Source organism: Neoarius graeffei, chromosome 15 (genome assembly GCF_027579695.1).
Source record: "Neoarius graeffei isolate fNeoGra1 chromosome 15, fNeoGra1.pri, whole genome shotgun sequence".
Taxonomy (NCBI): domain Eukaryota; kingdom Metazoa; phylum Chordata; class Actinopteri; order Siluriformes; family Ariidae; genus Neoarius; species Neoarius graeffei.
In genome coordinates, this window is record NC_083583.1 from 31526239 (window position 1) to 31537777 (window position 11539).

Sequence of the window (11539 nt, forward strand, 5' to 3'; positions counted from 1 at the left end):
ATGGTTAAATCAGCTGAAAGTTTCCAGAAACTATGAGGTGATTTCCATTCTAAAGACAGTAATTTGATTGTAGAAAGCTCCAGGGTTTATTAGAGAGCATACTTAAGCAAACAGCATCATGAAAACCAATAACCTATGAAAACACATGCAGGACAAGGTTCTGAAAAAGTGTCAATTAGGGTTTGGTTATTAAAAAAATATCCCAAACTTGGAGCACCCACAGAGCAATATTAAATCCATCATTTTAAAAAAAGGAAAGAATTTGGTACAATCATGAGGAAGTCATCCACCAAAAGTCAGTGACTGAGTAAGTAACCAAGAGGCAGAGGACGGAATAGATGCTCATTCTTGTTCATCAGCATTATCTAGTTGGTCCAGTTAAACTTTCAGGAACACACACCTTCTCCTGCTTGAGAATGCAGTCACCTTCACCCATCCATCCATCCATCCATCCATCCATCCATCCATCCATCCATCCATTATCTGTAGCCACTTATCCTCTCCAACAGGATCACAGGCAAGCTGGAGCCTATCCCAGCTGACTACGGGCGAAAGGCGGGGTACACCCTGGACAAGTTGCCAGGTCATCACAGGGCTGACACATAGACACAGACAACCATTCACACTCACATTCACACCTACGGTCAATTTAGAGTCACCAGTTAGCCTAACCTGCATGCCTTTGGACTGTGGGGGAAACTGGAGCACCTGGAGGAAACCCATGTAGACATGAGGAGAACATGCAAACTCCACACAGAAAGGCCCTCGTTGGCCGCTGGGCTCGAACCCAGGACCTTCTTGCTGTGAGGCGACAGTGCTAACCACTACACCACCGTGCTGCCCGTCAACTTCACCTACTTTAGGATAATTAGCCTATTGCTTAACTGTTGGAACTCCTTCGGATTCCATATCAAACCTAGAACAACACAGAATCTAATCAATAACTCAAACTTGTCAAAACAATTTTTACTTCACAGATTTTGAGTAAAATGTTGTCTTGTCAAAAATACATGATGATGAATATTCATCTCTCATGAATTAAGTGGAGTACTGTAATAAAGTATGTCATTTTGAAAAATGGATACCAGCAAATATTGTCATGTACTATAAAAATATTTGACCCAGAGGTAATCGCACATGTAGAATTCAAGTGGCGGCCATTTTGAAATCCAATATGTTGGCTAATTTATAAAGATACACAATGCAGATTGTAACCATCGGATTCCTTTCCTCCCAAAACATACATTTGGACACCAGAATCGAGTCAATAGCAGCATTAGACCCAAAGATAATCGAAAATGTAGATTTCAAACAACGGCCATTTTGAAATCCAATATGGCGGCTCATTGGTACAAAATATGCGATGCAGATTGTTACCATTGGATTCCTTGCCCCCCAAAACATACATTTAGACACCAGAATCGAGTCAATAGCAGCATTAGACCCAAAGATAATCGAAAATGTAGATTTCAAATGGCGGCCATTTTGAATTCCAATATGGCGGACATGAAGGGAGAATTCCGAGTGGCTCAATATCTGAAAATGTTCGCCATATATCAATGTATATTTGTGCCAAATTTGATGCTTGTATCACAAAATGCACAATCCTTTTGAATATTCGAGCTAAACCGCCCCACTATAAATAGTTTTACATACATACATACATACATACATACATACATACATACATACATACAACAACTACTACTACTACTAATTACTATTATTATTTTTTTAGACATTTCCGTCAGCACTTCTTGAACCCATAGTTGAGGAATGATTATTTTTTTGTGTGTGTGATGTAAAATTCTAAAAGAAATGCAAAGAAAAACATTAAATATCATTATAAAGACAATAAGACATTATTGTGGAGAGTACCATAATAATAATAATAATAATAATAATAATAATAATAATAATAATACATTTTATTATTTTTATTCTTTATTTTTGATAAATGCACATTAACCAACCAGAAATCACTAAATAATAAACTATAAATCTATAAGAATTAGTGAGAATTTTCAGAGTTTTATCAGAAATAAATGTGTTCTTACCTGTGGCAAGAATAAAAGCCAGTGAGAGCAGAAGACAGACTTTTCCCATGATGCACTGCAGAACGGTAAAGCACAAAGAGTGTGTGATCCTGTGTTTATATGTGTGTTATTGAACACCTGCGATGATCAGTCAGCGTGTGTTTCCATATCGATTCATGTGTTACTCATGCGAATCTCTTCATTTTTCTCACACCTTTAATTAACTCTTTAAAAAAATCTATTATTATTATTATTATTATTATTATTATTATGACTCATTAACTCTTGGATAAAAATTAATTAATTTTACATTTCATAGTTATACATTCCCTGATCTCTTTGAGAGGTACATATGGGCATGGCTTTGAGAGTTGCAGGTGGGCATGGCTTTGAGAGGTACATATGGGCATGGCTTTGAGAGGTACATATGGGCATGGCTTTGAGAGTTGCAGGTGGGCATGGCTTTGAGAGGTGCAGGTGGGCATGGCTTTGAGAGTTGCAGGTGGGCATGGCTTTGAGAGGTACATATGGGCATGGCTTTGAGAGTTGCAGGTGGGCATGGCTTTGAGAGGTGCAGGTGGGCATGGCTTTGAGAGGTGCAGGTGGGCATGGCTTTGAGAGGTGCAGGTGGGCATGGCTTTGAGATGTACATGTGGACATGACATTGAGATGTAGAGGTGGGCATGGCTTTGAGAGGTACATGTGGACATGGCTTTGAGATGTACAGGTGGGCATGGCTTTGAGATGTACATGTGGACATGGCTTTGAGATGTACAGGTGGGCATGGCTTTGAGAGGTACAGGTGGGCATGGTTTTGAGAGGTACAGGTGGACATGGCTTTGAGATGTAGAGGGGGCATGGCTTTGAGAGGTACAGATCGGCATGGCTTTGAGATGTAGAGGTGGGCATGGCTTTGAGAGCTACAGGTGGGCATGGCTTTGAGAGGTACAGATTGGCATGGCTTTGAGATGTAGAGGTGGGCATGGCTTTGAGATGTAGAGGTGGGCATGGCTTTGAGATGTAAATGTGGACATGGCTTTGAGATGTACAGGTGGGCATGGCTTTGAGATGTAGAGGTGGGCATGGCTTTGAGAGGTACAGATCGGCATGGCTTTGAGATGTAGAGGTGGGCATGGCTTTGAGAGGTACAGGTGGGCATGGTTTTGAGAAGTACAGTTGGGCATGGCTTTGAGTGGGGCAGCCGGACATGCCTTTAAGTGGGGCAGATGTGCATCACTTTCAGAGTTTAAAATGAGTGTGCCTTTGTGTGGGACAGTTGGGTGTGTCTGAAAAATTCCTCTCAGAAAATGATAATAATTTTGAATATAAGTATTAAATGGAAACACACTCTTTTTATTCATATTTCTTTATTTTATCAACACATTGGTATCAATCTAACACAAATAAAATTGTACATTTTTATCAAATTTGTATTTATTAAGCACAGCATTAATTATATGAACATTGCAGACTTGAAATAAAAGGTGTATGATGTGTGTGTGTTAATTTGGGGTGTGTTAGGGTGAGGGTGTGTTTGGAAGTGTCAGTGGGCACAGAAGTAGTTAGCACTGATGCCCAGCTGGGGCAGTTGTGTGGTTCACATGCCCTGTTGGCAGATCCCCAGCCGACAGCCCTCACAGAGGTCGCTTTCATGTGGTCCGTTCACATCACCAGAAAATCTTGAGGTTCGGTTTGCTTCTCCCACGCTCTCACCGTAGCATCTGACTTTAATCTTCTCAATCAGTTTCTCCACCATCACATCGATGTTGTCTCGACTAAATTCCGGCTGCTCCATTAAAGGCAAACAGCAGTCACGGCATTCCTGCTTACAGCAGCGCACCTTTACAGTGCCACGCCCATTTGCTGCATCAAGTGAGAAATGAAATATCACCAGCACTCGCTTAGAGGGCCACATATGACCACACTCAGAACAACGAAACCTACAAAACAGAGAGATTAAAAGTGTGAGAGAACAGATTAGTTGCATGAGAAGGCAGGTGTGTGAGGTGTGTGGCAGAGCAGCTGAGAGGCAAAGCATCAGTCCAGGTGACAGGGTGCAGGTGAGAGGGGACAGGTGTGTGAGAGGGAACAGGTGAGAGGGGACAGGTGTGTGAGAGGGAACAGGTGTGTGAGAAAGGACAAGTGAGAGGGGACAAGTGAGAGGGGACAGGTGTGCGAGAGGGGATATGTGAGGGGGACAGGTGTGTGAGGGGGACAGGTGAGAGGGGACAGGTGTGTGAGAGGGGACAAGTGTGTGAGAGGGGACAGGTGTGTGAGAGGGGACAAGTGAGAGGGAACAGGTGTGAGAGAGAGGACAGGTGAGAGGGGACAGGTGTGTGAGAGGGGACAGGTGAGAAGAGACAGGTGTGTGTGAGGGGGACAGGTGAAGGGGACAGCTGTGTGAGAAGGGACAGGTGTGTGAGAGGGAACAGGTGTGTGAGAGGACAAGTGAGAGGGGACATGTGTGTGAGAGGGACAAGTGAGAAGGGACATGTGTGTGAGAGGGGACATGTGTGTGAGAGGGGACAAGTGAGAAGGGACAGGTGTGTGAGAGGGGGCAGGTGAGAAGGGACAGGTGTGTGAGAGGGGACGGGTGTGTGAGAGGGGACAGGTGCGTGAGAGGGGACAGGCGAGGGGGACAGGTGAGAGACTGTAGATGAGGTGGCAATGAGGAGACCCAAATGCGATTTATTTTACACAGGTTCATGATTATGATACTGAAATGACAAAAATTACATCAGCACTTTATAGACACTAAGCTGCACTGAGCTCAGCTCCACAACACCAGACTTCACCTTTACTCATTTAGACACGAACTGGTGCTGCTCAAAGTTCTCACTTTATTCTTTAAAGGTGAGTTTGTCTGGTCTTCACAGCTGTGTGATTATTGTATTTAAGATCAAAATGAGAAACAGTTTCATTGTTTTATGACTGACTGAATGTTTCTTACCAAAATATTAAACACCACATATTTTGCGTTTACGGAAGTTCCTTTAAGTTGACATCACAGGTTTTTAGCAGAGGAATAAACAGGATGTAAACTAGTTCACCTTCCTCACACACTCCTAATGCAGGTTCAGCCTCGCCTCTAACGCCACCCTAACTGGTCTAACTGGGACTGTGAATAGTAGATCTTCCAGAACAGCAGATCCAGAACTTCCAGAACTGAATAAACAGGATGTATTAAAGACACACATTGTACATTAAAATCAGGAGCTAGCCTTGTGTGTGTGTGTGTGTGTAGTGTAAACAACAAATACAAGCGTAACCCTTATAAATTACTGCACCACACTCACACACACTGACTACTTTCATTCATTCGCCCATAGTGGATAATCCCTTAATGTTACATTAGTGTTAGTGGGATTTTGGCAGAAACTCCCTAAAGACACGGGCGATTGCTCTAAGACAACGAGGGAGGCTCAGCCTCCTCTAAAAATGCCCTTATAACTTTAATGTGTGCGTGAGTTTTTCCCCCTCGTGACAGCGCGATGCAGCGCAGCCTCAGTGGGCTTCAATGGCATTGGGAGCTCTGCGCTTTCAATCTCAAAATGCAAGACGATTATTGGACAAATACTGCGAAAATGCCCGCCTACGGACTCCCAGCCTCAGTGGACTTCAGTGGCATTTGGGAGCTCTGCGCTTTTCAATCTCAAAATGCAAGACGGTTATTGGACAAATACTGCGAAAACGCCCGCCCACGGACTCCGAGCCTCACATGGGAGGGACATGGCAGTTTCCGCGAGGAGACTGGTGATTGGTGAAAGCGGCCGGATATTTTCTTTGATTGACAGCTCGTTTCAACTATAGACAGGCAGCGGTACAGTGTTGCCAGATTGGGGGTTTCCCGCTCAATTGAGCGGTTTTAAGTGCATATTGGCGGTTTTTGAACATATTTTGGGCTGGATAATGTCAGCAGTATCTGGCAACATCAGTTCAGTCCCATGCGGATTCGCAAGTGCTGTATTGTAAGAGATCAGCTTACATTTCGATTTCATTCATTACATACGGTTTCTACCAGCTTTTTTAGTTTGTATATATTTTCATTGTAAATAAAGTGTAAATATAGTGTTGTCAAGTTTGCTATCTTAGTTCCAGAAATTTCGTTTATTTGAGTGACTGAACTTGAACTTGAGGGGGCTAGTCAGCTAGCAAGAAAGCTGTGCACGGATGCCAAGCATTGCTGATTTAATTTTGGCGAAGCCATTTGCCAGTCTTCCTTTCGAGGAAAAAATTAAAATTAAAGAGCAGGGTAGAGCAATGCCTCAAATTGACTTGGTGAAAAAGGTAGGGAATAATACTCGTTCCTTTCAGCTCTCCTGGTACGAGAAAGTGAATTGGCTAACAGCAAGTGACCCACATCAACAACAGTAAATAGGCTACTTTAGTAATAAGTCATGGATGGACCAAAAATATAGAATCTATTTAAAATGTTTATGCTGAGTATATTATATTGGAATATATATTTTTTCTGGATATGAATTAAACACAGCTACAGTTTGGAAAACATTTTTAAACAAAAACACAGCCGAGAACATTTCACACTACAGACCTGGATTAAAAGTGAAGGGTTATCAAAATTGTCAATAAAACATTTCTCAGTCAAAATAAGTAAAATATAGGGAAAGTGTCATTGAATGAAATGTGTGGCACCCAGCTCTACTGCTGAGGTTCCTGACAAAGAGCTGCTTTCAATAATGATCAATTTTTAAACAACATGCCACAATTTTAAAATATAAAATGTGAAAATATACCCCTCCCCCCCAACACCACCATCATGTATATTGGACAGTAGGCTAATGGGCCAAAAGAACCTGTTATTTCACAGTTTGTGACGCTGCCAACAATCAGCCAGATCAGAGGCAAGAGTATGGGCAAAACTGATGTTTTTTTTTTCTTTTAAAATCTGGAAATATCGTAACCGACCAGCCTCCCCTGTTTGAAAGACTACCAGTCGCCACTGCCTAAAGACCTCCCATAAAGAGAACGAAACTTTTTTCTTTATTTTCCCCCCACACGCTCCATCCACCCCGACACGGAGATGAGGAGATAAGACGATAAGATGTCAGGTTAATTTTAGATTATACACAGAATACCACTACACGACCCTGCACACTGACACAACGAAGGTTTTTGCTCCTGAGAAGTTGTGATTTCTTTTGAAGAGTTTGTTTTTAATTTGAAGGTATCCTGGTGAGTTGTAAGCTAAATTAGCTTAGCTAATCAACTCTACTGTACATGTGAACACGTAACTATCTTGTTCAGATTGCAGAGGAAATGGGAAATTAACCAGTCAGGATATGTTTTTGTTTTGGTACGCGTACTTTGGCATGAAGTCGAAAGCCTCATGTAATTCCAATGTAATGTGCCTCACTGTGAGATCCTGGGTTAGTGATGTTAGCCGCATGGCTAGGTTTTCTGGCTGAATAAGCTAACAGACATATTTGATAAAAATATTCAATGTAAATGTCTTTTCAGTACACACAGTTGTTGTATGTTCATGTTAAGAAGTAATGAGATGGAAAATATGATATTTAACCGTAAGTACCGATGAAGTGTCAGTGTTCAAAATACCTGTCTGCAGTCTGCATTTTGCAGAATGATTTTCAAGATTGCAGAAGAAAAATTAAACAACCTGCAATTTTGCAGAATGAAAAAAATCAGGTTCGGGATACAATGGTTCTCAATTTAGCAAACTAGCGGCGCTGTAAATAAACTGAAACCTGTGCCGCGTGAACCTGACGGCGTTTTCCAGGTCAAAGTTGAGCAATATTTACGTAATACCGACGAAAGGCGACGACAACCAAATAAGGGCAGTTGCCATTTTCCGATGTAAGATTTCGTCACTTTTAATACCCGCAGGGAGGACCCGACAACTACCTCGGCAGTGTTCGGCAGTTTCTGCCATGCATCTCCCAGAATCCAATGTGGCACAACAAACATGGCTCCCAAGAAGAGGATTGTTTCTTCAGGGCAAGAGTCCGACAAAAGCGCCAAGAAAACAAGGACAATTTTATCGTATCTCAGCAAAACCGGCAGCCAGCGTGACTCCAACAACAACAGCGACAGATCGCGCGTCCTTGAGGGTGACAAAAATGAAGACGGTCGCTATTATAGTTGCATACATATATATTGGTAAATTGTATAGGTTTGTATATATTGTATTGTTGAATCATGCAAAATTATACTGATATTATATCCCTTTTGAAGACAGCAACAGTATTTTACCTTTATTCATAGATACTTTTGAATATTTTGTTTTCTCATACCAAGCTACACGAATACGTTTTGCGTACATGTTCTATTTTTTTTTCTTGCCTGTGGTGCAGACTTGCACAAAGTAAAACAGTTGCCCTGTAAGACAAAGCTCATAGGTTCAGTTCTGTAGCTCTCAGTAGTTCTGTAGCTCTCAGTTCTGCCATGATTAGTTTGTACCCAGTTCTCTGTTGTTAGTTTAGAGCAGTGAAGCCCCTGCAGTCGTTCTCAGTTCAGTTCATGACCTTGCACTTTAGAAGCCAGGCAAACACCATGTACCCAAACGTCTTTCCATTTGCCAGTTGGGTTTTATTCCTTAATGGCATCAATTCTTTGCATCATTGTAAGATGTAACAGAGTGTAGAATTGAAACCTTGCTTTCAATTTAAAACTACAGGTTGCAGGTGCAAACACTGTGAATGAAGTACATTTTGGGTAACAATCTATTGTTCAAGCTAGAAACTTAATCTTGACAAAATGTAACATGACGTGTAACATGAAAATTAATGTTTTGTTTCTTGAAGAACAGTTGTGTTCTATTTTTTATTGTGGTGATACCTTTATTAGTATGTTGTGTGGAAGGATAATGTGTGGGTGTGATAACTATTTACCAGCTTAAGGTCGGTCCGTATGGTGAAATAACATGACCTCGGCCTTGAATACTGACCTCGGCCCAGAGGGCCTCGCTCAGTACTTTCAAGACCTCGGTCACGGTATTTCACGATATGGACCTTCCAGCTGGTAAATAACATATATTTATTACTGCACTTGTTTTATAGTTAAAGTGAAACTTTTCATGATCTGCATTGATATTTTATATTACATTGAACTATAAATATCTATATGGTTCAAGTGAACTTTAAAGATCTGCATTGATGTTTCATATTATACAGTATTGAAGGTACACAACACACACTGACAGTTCAAACCACATGATTTCAGTTTAGTTAACAGTTTTACATTACACAACACCCACTTTTATTTTATACACACTGAACTGAGATGTACTGACCTGCATTTTACATTTATAATACAGAACCCTTTTTATTATGCCTCCGCCACCGTAAGGTGCAGGAGGCATTATGTTTTCGGGTTGTCCATCTGTCCATGCGTCCGTCCGTCGGTGCGTGCGTCCGTCCCGAAACTTTGTGAACACGATATCTCAAAGGCTAATGAAAGGAATTTCATCAAACTTTCACCATTTGTGCACTTTGGGACAAACATGAACTGGTTAGATTTTAAGATCAAAAGGTCTAAGGTCAAGGTCACTGTGAGGTCAAATGTCTGTCCGAAAACCTTGTGAACACAATATCTCCAAGGTGAATGAAAGGAATTTCACCAAACTTTCATCATTTGTGCGTTTGGGGACAAAGATAAAATGATTAGATTTTGAGATCAAAAGGTCAAGGTCGCTGTGAGGTCAAATGTCTGTCCGAAAACCTTGTGAACACAGTATCTCCAAGGCTGATACAAGTAATTTCACCAGGTCAAGATTACTGTGAGGTCAAATGTCCATCCCCAAATCACAACTTCATAAGGTGTGTAGTCTACCGGGCGGAGGCATCCCCATTGACGCCGTTGGCGTCGAGTTCTATCTAGTTTCTATATAACCTGATTGGTGTGCATGTGTTATTGTGGGTTGGAACGGCATAATACATTAATTAGTATTCACTACCGCAGTCCTCCTGTATGAACCTTAAGGTGATGATACACGGGGCAACTTTTTGGGCAATGTTGCCGAGCAATGTTGCTGGCAACGGGCAACTAGGTGAGACACAGGGCAACTTTTCAGGGCAACTAATAATGGGCAACAACAGTTAGCAACGGCAGTTTACAGTTAGCTAAAAAAAAATCGATGTCTTAATTTTTGCTGTGACCATTTAATCAAGCTGTCTGTTGTTTTTTAGAGCTTTGGTGAGGTAAATTCCTCCATATAGAATATTAAAATAACAACTTACCGGCGTAAAAACAGATGAGGAGTCTCTCCATTTCTTCACTCCACTGTGAGCGGCCGCCATATTTGTTTGAAATTTCTGATCCGAACCTCACCGGAGGTCACATGACTCGATACTCGCGTTCTGATTGGCTTATCTCAAAAAGTTGCCAGAGATTATCAAAACCATTCAGAATGAAACAATGTTGCCCAATCTCAATAGAAAAGAGTCAAAACACAATTGCCCAGCAACATTGCTCGGCAACATTGCCCAAAAAGTTGCCCCGTGTATCATCACCATTAGGATAAGGCAAGTAGACCTGACTATTAGAAGATTTATTAGATACCAGAGCCTACCTAGGTAGGCAGAGTTACACAAGCAATAGTTTACAGTTAACAATTTAAACATCCAATAATTATAATACAGCATTAATACACTCCTTCATTACACACACACACACACACACACACACACACACACACACACACACAATCAAAATATATTTAAGTAATTAAAAATGTACCCTTACTTATTCTAAGGTTGAATACCATTACAAAGAACTCTGTGTGTGTGTGTGTGTCTTACTTAGCGAACGATCCTCTCAGGTATTCATAGAACCCCGGTTGTGCATTTTTTGGCTGGATGGACTCATCCATGTGGAGTGTCCATTCGTCCCGCAGAACTTTTGCTCTTGTTGTAAACACGCTTGTCCACTCTTGGGCCTGCATCACTCTCCCTGTTTCACTCTGTTTGTCTCTGTCTGTTTGTCTCTGTCTCTCTCTTACTCCTGTCACTGCCTCCCTGCTATATTTATACTCATTGCCTTCTGGAGAAAGGAAACAGAAACTTAACATCATATTACGTCTCTCTTTCTCTCTGTCTGTCTCTCTCTCATACACACACACGCACAAAGGACACGCTGAAGTGACAGAGAGGAACTCACTTGGAGTGTAAAGCCATTAGAAGAAATGATTATTTATTACTTCCTTATTTTCAATTAAATTTGTATTTTTATTGATTACTTATTTAAATGGGGCCAGCCTTAAAAAAATCTTTGTTGGGAGTAACATGACCAAATAAAATTCACCAGGCAGCCAGCGAATTTTTTTTTAGCCTCTCAGAGCCACCAGGGATTTGCGGGGATTTTTCTTTTCCATCTCATGCCCTCAATATTTGCAAATCACTTGCGAATTACTGTATAAAGCCAAGATAAAAACATACATTGCGATCAACAATAATTTTAAATGTAATCCAAAAATGATCGCTTCAGTTTTTCTTTCGTATTGTATAAATCAACAAGTATTTTTACCTGAC

The 11539-nt window shown here is 41.2% G+C and overlaps 1 protein-coding gene across 2 annotated transcripts; it reads right to left on the reverse strand.

Annotated features, from left to right (window-relative positions):
* Nucleotides 1–3428: 3428 nt before the first annotated feature.
* On the reverse strand, nucleotides 3429–11132 carry LOC132898814 (receptor-transporting protein 3-like). Of its 2 annotated transcripts, none has more exons than XM_060940479.1 (2): nucleotides 10811–11132; nucleotides 3429–3976 (listed from the first exon to the last, which is right to left on the reverse strand). In XM_060940479.1, exons 1-2 carry the CDS (start codon nucleotides 11080–11082, stop codon nucleotides 3634–3636), a joined length of 615 nt encoding a protein of 204 aa, XP_060796462.1. In that variant the 5' UTR covers nucleotides 11083–11132; the 3' UTR covers nucleotides 3429–3633. The 2 variants fall into 2 exon arrangements, 1 of the variants encoding a protein (XP_060796462.1); XR_009656585.1 differs by lacking the exon at nucleotides 10811–11132 and adding an exon at nucleotides 10250–10502 and having other exon boundaries at nucleotides 3888–3976.
* Nucleotides 11133–11539: the final 407 nt, after the last annotated feature.